This window comes from Drosophila erecta, unplaced genomic scaffold, assembly GCF_003286155.1.
Source record: "Drosophila erecta strain 14021-0224.00,06,07 unplaced genomic scaffold, DereRS2 tig00000126-arrow-pilon, whole genome shotgun sequence".
In the NCBI taxonomy this organism is placed as follows: Eukaryota; Metazoa; Arthropoda; class Insecta; order Diptera; family Drosophilidae; genus Drosophila; species Drosophila erecta.
Window position 1 is genome coordinate 13,870,834 of NW_020825209.1, and position 11,127 is coordinate 13,881,960.

General features: G+C 45.7%; 1 protein-coding gene across 1 annotated transcript; it reads right to left on the minus strand.

Annotated features, from left to right (window-relative positions):
• Positions 1-1,898: 1,898 nt before the first annotated feature.
• LOC6551469 lies at positions 1,899-6,087 on the minus strand. The gene is given in 7 exon segments (XM_015155105.2): positions 1,899-1,936; positions 2,017-4,479; positions 4,482-4,775; positions 4,834-5,007; positions 5,072-5,290; positions 5,389-5,644; positions 5,815-6,087. Coding segments are annotated over 6 exon segments (3,678 nt in total). The 3' UTR covers positions 1,899-1,936; position 2,017.
• Positions 6,088-11,127: the final 5,040 nt, after the last annotated feature.

Below are 11,127 nucleotides of genomic sequence, written 5' to 3' on the forward strand. Positions count from 1 at the left end.
TTTCTTACTCTGCGTTGACGCCGACACATTCGACATGTGACAGATATATTAAGGCAATTGAATGGATGGATACCGATACAGCTACATTAGAGATGTTAAGCTCTGGCATAAAGATCTTTTGCAGCACTTCAAATTCCAGAAAGATCTTTTACATTGACACGCAAGCAGCGTGGCATTTAATTAGTCTATGTGCATATTGTTCATTTAAATATAACTCAAGCAATTTATTGACTTTGACTGCTTTAGCAACGTAGCAGTATGCTGTGTTTTGTATAATTTATATCAAAAAGCAGTCATTTATAGCTATGCTATCGCACCTTCAAGACAACAGTGTGTGTGCACCCCCACTCTTAACCCAAAAGCGCCCAGCAGTGTTAACCCTCCAAAGGCTTCCCGTTTCACGCCATTTCTGCGCTGAGATCATTTTTCATTTTTCCCCGCACTTTCGCCTGGGTTGTGACATATGTGCGTTGTCCTTGCAGAAAGCCCAATTTACTACTAATAGTTTTTCTTTTTCCGCCAGTTCGTCTACTTTCGGTGTGAGTTGAGTTCGCAATCAATAAACGTCCCTCGTAATCGACATATTCAAAATTGCCCAAATGGTCGCTCTCTGTCTGTGTTTTCTGTTTCCATTTCGATTGATGGAAGACGATACCACCCACTGGCCATCGTGCAGGTCATTAGTTCAGAGTCCTGCGTGTTGACTTTCATTAGAAGCCAGGGCCCAGGGTCATTGTCAGGGCGATTTTTCAGCCTCGACGAGATAAATGCGAGGTCATCAATATCAGGCGAAATAGGCGAAGTAGCTCGGCCAATGCACATGGCATCGTAGATCCAGGTGGGTCATTGGTTGCTATGGGCAGCTCATCTTCTGCCCAAGGATGTCGTCAAGTAACCGCAATAAGTCGGCTACACTGGCAAAAGAGCTTTTCGTAATTGTTTAATTTCCTGGTTCGAGCAGAGTGCTCGTGAGTGATATTGTACTACATACAGGCCAAACCGAATTGTATTTACATTTTCCAGTAGCTCTTGGTTGCTATTGCTCAATGTTCACCAGCCAATAATGTAAGAATAAGCAGGGCAAATTCAAAGGGCATCACAGATTTATTTACAAGCAACGGTCTTAAAGCCAATTTCAGAGAATAAAAGAAACCCCAGCAAACAAAGTAAACTCCAAACGACCCCTGCCCCCACTTGTATCGGTGGGGGGTGGGTGTACAATGCGCGTGTATAAAAGAATCAAAAATCTTGATTTTGATTTCAGATACTCCACCCCCAAGGGAGCTTTCGTTTCGAGGGGCGGAGGTCAGCGAGGGGTAAGGGGGTGGGGGGTTTCGGGTCACAAGTCAAGTGGCGCTTAGTATCCAAAGTCCGGAGTCTCCGAAGTCCACGGCTTTCTATGAATTCCACTTCAATGAATTGAAAAATTGCCTCGAACAAATTTGATGCGCTCTCTTTTTTGGCTGCTTTGCATTTCAGTGCGAGTAACTCAGTATTTCAGATAAGCGAGCTGCTCCAGATACAAAGTACAAGATACAAGATACAAGGAAAAAATAAAACAACAATAAATGGGGAGAAGAAAATGAAAAAAGAAGTGGGAGCCTCGCCGAACATGACATTTGACATTTGATAATGTCATTTGCCGCGTAATTGTTTTTTGATTTGCTGCCACGCTTTGCTTATTTTAAATTTCCCATTTTTTGCTTTGATTGCTTTTCTGGCGATAGCCAGATATTAAATGATAATAAATAAACACAAGCTTGGCTACCATTCGCAGTAAAATAAGAAGTAAATATCATTTTTGCTGCCCGCCACCACAAGTGTTTTTATTGAACAACATTCGAAATAAGCAGCCGTTGAGGCATATAAAATATATTTAGGTATATATCAAAATAAAAGCCAGATGCGATCCTTCAAGTTGCCTTTTCAAAAGGTTCTGCAATGAAACGGAAATTAAGTAAGATAAATTGATTGTATATATGCACGGAGAAGATGGCGAAGAATCTAAAATCTAACCTCAAATATCAAAATTCTCATCACCGGAATTGTTGGAGTCCTCAACCAACTTATCAATGTATCGTACCTCGATAAAGAGCAGCTCCCTAAAATCTTTGGTCAGCGATGCCATCGTCGCATAATCGATAGCCAGATAGCTATCAGGTTGTGTGGCCACCAAATGGGCCACACCTTTGAACTCGGACATTTTCACAAAGTTCAATAGGGATTTGCCCTTGATGCCGCGATCCTGGCAATACACAAAAAGGCGACAGCCCGCATCCTTGAGTTCATAATCGGCAGTAGCCAGCCAAAAGATATACAAAGTATCTAGATGCCTATTAGCGCCTTTTTTGCTGGCAGGCTTTTGCTCCGCCTTGCCCTCAATCAATAATCTCGAAACCGGAGCGAACATTATAAAACATGCTCCGTGTTCCACAAAGTACAGATACTTCGAAGGCAACTCCTCGTTGAGTATGACTTTGGGTATCGGTACCGTTTGGCTGGGCATTCTGGCCAACAGGGCGATCACACAAATGCAGTAAACTTGGTTTGGGGGATAGGAGCTCGGACAGAATAGTAGTACCATGCGATCGGTGAGCCAAAGTTCCTCCAATCGTCGGCAATGATCGGTCAAAAAGTGTGCCATAAGAATCTTCGAGCTCAGATCCGTTTGGCAGCCAGGAATGGGACACACGAATCTGGCATCAAGGTCGGTTTCACTGCTCGGATAACGCTTGATCTTGTAAAACACCGGATTAATGGCGAGTGCATCAGGCTTGGGCAATACCTGGCGATGGTAAAACTCCTTGAAGGCCTCCAAATTGGGAGTACGCATGACCAGGCAGGTATTAATGCTGGCCCGCTCCTCGGCATAGTACAATGGCTCATCGTACAGCTGCTTCACGCGACCCTCGTGCTTGAGGGCCCACTTCATTAGCAGCCTACAGTCGACCCGATTCCTCAATATGTGGCGACCTCGCTCCTGCTGATGCAGTTCCACCATGGAGATGGCAAAGCGGCATCTAAGCAAACATCGGTCCTTGATGGGGTATTCACTCGATTGCGCCCTGTGGTACAGAACTCGGAAATAAGAGGTCACCATGAGGTGCGCCATCTGGCTTGTGAGCTTGATTTTGGTCGCATTCACGTCATTCACCAAATCTATGTACTCCATAATCCGCTGATCCAGCTGGGCCTGCGAGACGTCCTCCAGCTCCTTGGCGGTTTTCACCTTGGTCAGATAGTGAGCGGGAAAAAAACCCTCGCAGAGGAACCAGTGAAAGAAGAGACCATCGGGCGTTAGGCGTTCCCAGTAAAAGTGATCCATGTACTCTGAGACCTTGGGATGCACTTCCACCAGCTTGCTGTCCTTGTGGGGCTTCATCTTCGACATCAGTTGCAGGATCTGGCGCGACACGAAGTCCAGATCGATGTATCTCCTGAAATCCACACCCTCTTCGGGCGCATCCTTTGCAATGGCCTCGTTGTTGCATTTCCTTCCTAGCGGCTTTGCCACCTGATTCTTTGCAGGATCGCAGGATTTCCTAAAGCCTGCCACACTTTCATTACTCATGCCAAAATCGTTGCCCGACTTCGTGTGCTTGGCATCGTAGAACAGGGTACTCAATGAAGATGACGAGTTGGTTTCGGCTGGAATGCTACTACAACTACTCTGGCCATTGATCGCTGCAGTGGAGCTGGTGGCACTGGTCAAAAAAAGCGGGGCGGACTTGGGTTTTTTGTGGGCTGAGTTTTGATTCATTTTGGATGCAGATTGCGCGGACTTACGTCGATGGGGAAGGGGCAAGTAGATGGCCTTAACAGGATCCTCTGGTAATACCAAGTGGTTCAGCTTTTGATCCTGATTTAGGCGAATCTTGTCCATGAGCAGATTCTTTAGCCGCTGACCCCTGTCCACTGGCCCGGGGATTGGTGGAGGATCCTGATTGGGAACTTCAACCTTAACCTTTTCGTCAGCAGGCAGTGGACAAAGCGGTGTTTTTGTCTTTGGCATGGGCTTGGGTTGTACCGCTCCTCTACTTGGGACATTGAGAAGTCTGCGTCGAATGGCGCGCCTTTGCTTTTTGGTCACTTTTATCCTGGGCTCGTAGAGGTCCTGTGGTCTGAAGTACGTTAGGTACTGAACTCTTTTGTATTCGCGTTCCGCCTTTAGCCATTCCTTTTGCCTTTTAAAGGCCTTGTAGAACTTTGGCCGAATTTTCGGCCTGTCTATGGGCACATAGGAGTATTTCCGTTGAAGTTCCTCCCTGCGCAGATCCCTCTTCTTCACTTTAAGCACGGGTTCCTCATCTATGGCTGGTAATTCTCCATCTCTGAGCTGTTTTGCCAGTCGCTGCCTTCGTTTTTTCTCCTTATTAAATTGCCTCATGTACCTAATGATATCCCATTGCCACTCCTTCAATGGTTCGGGTCCTGCGGTCGTCGGGAAAGAATCTCTTTGGGAGCGAACGGAATGGAACACTTTCGTGACTTACCTCTTACTTTTAAGAGCTGCCACGGGGTCAAGATACTTGATTCGCTTTTCTCGGGCTCCAAGTGACCTGTAAATTGCTGATAAAATTTTGCCTGTGCCGATGTGCTGGGCACATCGTCACCGATGGGCGTCGAGGGTCTGGTGATGGGTGTACTTGGTCGAGAATCTTTTCTCTTGCATCTTCTGTGTCTTTTGAATGATTTGGCCATAGCGATTTCAGGAAAATGAAGTTCGCTTGGGATCTCGGAGTCCGGAATAATGGTTATCCCGAGTTCTTTTAGTTCTAAATAGGAGAGTAATATGAAATCTGAATATTGTGTTGTTAAGTCCACCTAGATAACCTTCTTCGTCCGTGTAATCAGTGTGCTTCTCTGGCTCGGGCAAATTTTCATCTCGAACCTTGTTGGCTCGGAATTTCTCAATATACTCCATTCCGAACTCGCAATCCAAATCGAAGTTTTCCGGCAATTTACTATGCGAGTGCACCTTACTACTGCCCAAACGATGATGGTGTTCTACAGGTTCGAATAGTTCCCATAAATTCAAATATTTTGCTATGCCTATGCTTATCTGACTCACTGGACGGATTGTGTTGCTTTGGCTGATTTAAACGAGAATTGACAGCAACCGTGTATTTGGCATGGCCCACCCGATCCACTTGGAAGTCCTGTTTAGGCCTGGATTTGGGCACAGCTCCTGAGGCAGGTTTTTCAACGGCTCCTTCGGCCATCGAGTGCTCGCCCTGTTTGAGTAATCGCTCCATTTGCAACACCAGACTGTCCACCAAGGTGAAGATGTCTATTAAATGGACCGATAGTTATTGATAACTCTTGTCAAGCTGTTGAATTCGAAACAATGCGATTCGAATGCGATCATTTTAGTTATGGATTACTCACACTTGACACGGCTTTTCTCTTTTTTTGAAATAAAATTGGGGTACAGAAAGGGCGCATCGTAGCCCTGACCTATGACCTTGGGTGGTGTGCAATTGCCCATCGTGATTGGCAGTGGCATCGAGCTGTGGTTCCTGCAATATGGATACGTTCGAGATGGAATTGCTGGGAGATTTTCAAACTTCGGAGGACTGGATGAGTCCACGTCCTCGGCCAGAACTACGGAATCTGCACGGTTACTAAGCTTCTTTGGTTCCTCCTCCGCCGACTCCACGTCTTCGGCCAGAACTACGGAATCTGCACGGTTACTAAGCTCCTTTGGTTCCTCCTCCACCGACTCCACGTCTTCGGCCAGAACCGGCTGGTTACTTAGTTCCTCCACCGACTCCTGTGGCAAACATAAGGAACTCATTTCAAAACACTTATTGCCCAAGCATCGCTAACCTGAAAACTGGGCAGACTTTCATAATCGCCATCCTCGTCCTGGGTGTCGAACTCATAGTTGCTGTCGCCGCCCAGATCCTCCAGCTGGGTCCTTACTCCAGGACGATTGCTTATCAGCAGGCTGTGCAGCAGCTCCTGCTGCTCGAAAAGCTTCTGCAGGTGATTCTCTAGGAGATTCTCCGGCGTGCATGGACGAGCTCGTGGCCTGTTCCTGTTGCGGTGCTTGGGCCGCGCCCGTGCTCCATCGCTATTCGGCATTACAAAGGAAAACCAAAGCGCTTGCCACGCCTGCAACAGTTTTGCACAAGTATATACATATACAAATAGGTATCTGTGTGTATAAAAGGCACTCATCGGCATTGGCTAGTGGCCATGGGTCATGGGTCATGGGTCACGGGGTATTGGTTATTGGCTATCGATTGATTCGCTGGACAGGCGCAGTAGAGACCCGAAGGCGGTTCCCTGTAGAAAGAGCGCTCTTGGCTCCGCATTTTCCATTGTTCTAAATTTAATCAAACACCCAACGAGCGCATATAGTGCAGCAGAATGTGCGCAGCAAAAAGCAGTGGCATGCAGAAAAAGGCCAAGCAATCAAATAGAAGATACCCTGTAACTCAAAGTTTATACTCGTATGTTTCACGCTTTGCATACATTTTAAGAGTTCCCTAACTTGTTTTTCTTTGTTTTTTTTTTTGTCAACTGGAACATAATTTTCCATTGCATTTATACAACGCAATACACCCAGATGTACCATACAGGGTATTGAAGCAACAAGGGGGAATCAGGAGAAGATTGCTGCAAGAGATGAGAGCGATGTGAACAAAAGAGGAAGAGCATGGCATGAAATTGGCAGTCGTTTTCCCTCCCCCCAGCCCAAACCCCCCTTTATGCACCCTGTATTCTCCACCACCACCTCGTTGACTTTCCACCTCCCAACGCCCAACGCCCCACCCTTCGGCAACCGTAAATTGCACTGCATTTTTATTTAGTTTTCGTTTTCGCTGGTCAGCCAGCCGATGTCAATTTCCACGCTGAAGTCGCCGCAATGGAGTTGCACACCTATATAACTTGGGGGAAAATCTATGAAAATCGCTTCATGCATAAAACTATATATAGCAATCAATGTAATCAAAAAAGCGAATTATAGAAGCCACCTGTTTTTGCTTGCTTTGCTATCAGAAATATTTTATAGGCATGTAGTGCTATTATTATAATTCACATGAAGCCTGCCTTCTAGAGGAACTGAACTCCTGATTATTATGTAGTTTTGCGATGCCACATTTTCCGGTGCCCTTTCATCGTCGGCGCTTTAGTCTATCAATGTTTTCCGCTTCCACCGTTTTCGGGGCATTTTTTCTCGAGTGCTGAACTAGACATTTATCGCCGCTCTCATGTTCACTCAGCCCATAGAGCACCCCGACTAATAACTAACGTGGCTGGCTCAGCTCGAACTGGTGCTACCTCTTAGCCCCCTAAAAACTCCCCTTTTTCCCAGCTAAAAAGCACCCAGCCCCCCTGCGCAACATCAATTCTCCCTAGACACTATCAAGCCCCACCCGACAAAGTTAGTTTACGGCCAAAGTTTAACATAAAAAAAAGGAAATAATCAGAAAAAGTACAAAAATGCGAAATGGAAAAAATGACCAAAAAGAATATCATAAAAAATTGTGTGCAAAAAAAGAATCGGAAGGGAGTTGAATTTTTGGTCAAAAGCTAGTCAGAAACCATGCAGGGAATCATGGCAAAAAAAAATTGGTAAGAAAAAGCGAGTGGAGAGAAAAAAATTGGTTTGCAATGCATTTTTTTCGCGCGAAGCTTTTCATTTGGCGCTGGCATCCATTAGAGCAAAAATCAGCAGCGTCCATGGACGTGGGCAAAAGGGGAGGGGCCAGAGGCGGTTGCCTGCTGCAGGGGTGGGTGGGGGCGGGGAGGGGTGAAAAGAAAAACTGGTGGTCTGTGTGGTTGTTGCTGCCACACATGTGGAAATTGTGCGCGTTTTGCAGTTTTTTAATTGACCAACAAATTTATTTGATTCGTTAGCAACGCGAATATTTTCTTCCACTGTCCTGGCTTTCACCTTTCGACCCCACTGTCTCCCCGCTGTTTTCCCCCATTTCCCCACCCTGGCAAACATTGCTCCCTTATGCTTAAATTTATATCCGCACATGCATGCAGTGCGTTTCATTAGGGGCTTACATTCTATGCAGTTCCTGACCACAATTGCTAAAAACGAAAAAATCCTTTATCAATCGAGCTCGAACTTCAACTTCAATGTCAAACTGAAGTTTCAACGTACTATGCTTAAAGGTAGTGCCAGGTTTTACTGATGCCCCTTGTTTGGTGCCCGACACGCCCCTCTCCACGAAAGGCGAGTCACGGGTAATTGAAATTCAAGGCAAGCGCCCTAAAATCTGAAAGCTGAAATCTAAAATCCAGAATGCAGGATGCCAGGACCAAAACCGAAAACCGAAAGCCCAACAGCGACAACAAGGATACGCAGAGGACAGCAAGGAGCTGATGGCCTCTTGTTGTTTCTGAGGATTACATATTGGCAAACAGCGATTACAACAACCAAGTAACGACAACTTATTGTGCTACAAATTGGTTTGTTTGCCCTGCCCACCGCCCACCGCCCACCGCCCCCCGGGGGGCGGGGTAGCTCTGCGACGGAGGGGGAACTGTTTGATTTGATTGTTGACTTTATTGGTCAGCGCTGTTGTTCTTTGGCCTATATTGCCATGACCCGCAACACTCCCTGGCTTTTTGTTGTTTAACGATATTTAATCTATGATTAAAATCAATTAAATGCTACACTTGACTTAATTTATTGTCGCCGGCGAAATCAGACAAGAATTTGTCGGTTGCCAAGACAAGTAGCCGCTCATATATACACGTTTGTATGTGCGAGTATAGTATCCCAAATATCCGATGCAAAATGATACGAAATGAAATGCTCGTAAAAATCAAAATGCTCCCTCTTGCTCTATCTCGCTGGCCAGTTATCCAGTTGGCTATCTCTTTCTGCCAATAAAAATCTGGCAGCAAAAATCTACGAAAAAGTCGGAAACACTTTGTCGGTGGCTTTGCTTGTTTTTCGGGGCTTAGGTTTTGGTTTCGGCTTTGGTTTTGGTTTTGCTTTTGGTTTTGTTTTGTAGTCTTTATCTTTATGGCTCGATCTGAAGTCTCGGTTTGTGTTCCCCAATCCCCCACCCCCCCTTCCCGCGCTCCAAAATTCCGGGTATTGCCTTCCCGTAGAGCAGATAATTGTCCACCTTAAACGGAAGCGGGGGAAACAACGGGAGTTCGTAATGACATAAAATATACAAATTATAAAAGCATATGTGGAAGTATGTCAAAAATATTATATTTTTTATTTCCATAATGCACTAGGAATATGAAAATTATAAAATTATATAGTATAAACCTTCAAGATTTCGTTCTGCTTTATAAAAGCGCAAAATTTGATACAAAATTATTTGGCAATGCATAAACAAGTGAAGATGCCTTTGAGTAGAGTATTTAAGCAGAGTATCATTTACATAGGCAGCTAATCGGTTTTTGGGGGAGCGCCATTAAGTTTTCTGGAATTTTTCGAGCCTTGATCTGCTCGCCTTTGCATTAATTGATCAATGAACTCCACCACAGCGGCCTTGAATGTAACAAACAAGCCGCAGTCTTGAAGAAAAGTCTCGAAAGATTGGGGGATAAATGAATCAAGTTTACAGACACAAGAAATGAAACGGGTGAGCAAAAAAATGTGAAATCCATAGAAGGGGAATGAAAATCAAAAATTCCGTTTAATGATGCAATTGGAGTTTGATGAGTTGGAAAACTGGTGCGACAAACATCCCCATCCATTCCATTCGCTGATGGAACGCAATCAATGCAGCTGGATGGGATGGGTTCTGTGCTGGCCGCCAGGTAAATTGCAACCAATAATAATGAATAATTGAAAATCCAATCAAACACCAAATGAAAACGGAGACCAGTCGTCGTTCACTGGCTGGCTGGCCCATATCCCCGTATCCCCATATCGCCACATCCATATCCCCAAAATGCGGTGGAGTGAGCTTGTGTCCTTTGGTGGCTGGTGGTGTTGATTTTGCCGGCTTTATCGAAGGACATTAGCAAACGGTCGTTGGGTTTTCGCCTGCAAATGCAATCAAACGCGTGGGGCAATAGCAGCAGCAGCAGCAGCAGCAGCAGCAGCAGCAGCAGCAGCAACATGGAAGGATAAAGCAAAGCAACCTGCATAGATGACACCCCAGGGACATGGCAAAAGTCAATGAATGGTAATAGGTGTCGACATGGCCTTCTCACACATCCCACACATGCCCACCTCTAAGCCCGCACGGCCATGCGCCCCCTTTGGCCAGAAACTGGGGGCGTGGCACGAGCGGCCTTTTGTCCCCTGCTGTTGTTTTTGCTGATTGCCACTTTCGGCAATGGATCGAATGCCAGAATACTGGACTTTCGCAATGGGATTGGGAATGGGCATGGGCATGGCACTTGGACTAAAGAACCCGGTAGCAGGCAGTGGAATACATTAATTGCCAGTTAAATTGAGTCTGCATGGAGATTTTAGGTGGCAGTGATGTAATGCCATCGAATCGGGATTCAATTTCGAGATGTTCATTTGTTTTAATTGATACATTTTATTTGAACAATATTTGATGAAGGCAAAAAGTTGTCTTATGCTGTTGTTTAAGTTTCAACTACACTTCAATGTGCCTATAAGTCCCAAGTTTTCAAATGCTTTCTTAGTGTTCATTTAGTTCCTGCGCCGAAAAGTAGGCACCGCCAAATTTTGGGGCACTCCCCTGCTTACACACACACAGACATCGGCTGTGGCAAATTACCGATTCGGAAAGTTGGAGCCGCCGGCGAATTGGCTAAAAATTTGGCCACCCCGCCATTTCCAGGCATTTGCAGGCATTTCCAGGCAAGGAACAGTGAAGCCAGGACTCCGTGGACTACCCGCGAAACCGAGTAGTTCACTGGCATGGTCGAAAAATGTTAATTGATTTATGTTTATATTTGTGCAACATGTTGATGCCGCACATCGCGCCGCCGCCACCGCCACCGCCACATTTTGCAGTCGGCGGAAAACGCTCGCGGTTGTCATTTTGCTGCCAATTTTGCGATGTGTGGAGTTCGCCGACAGACAAACCAAAACAAAAACAACCCAGCCACGTTAATTGAACAACATTCGACGGGCAAAACTGAAACCGAATCTGCACAAAACCCCTGCAACCCATGGCGAAACTCAATTTGAGGCGAATTTTCAGCGTTAGCGGC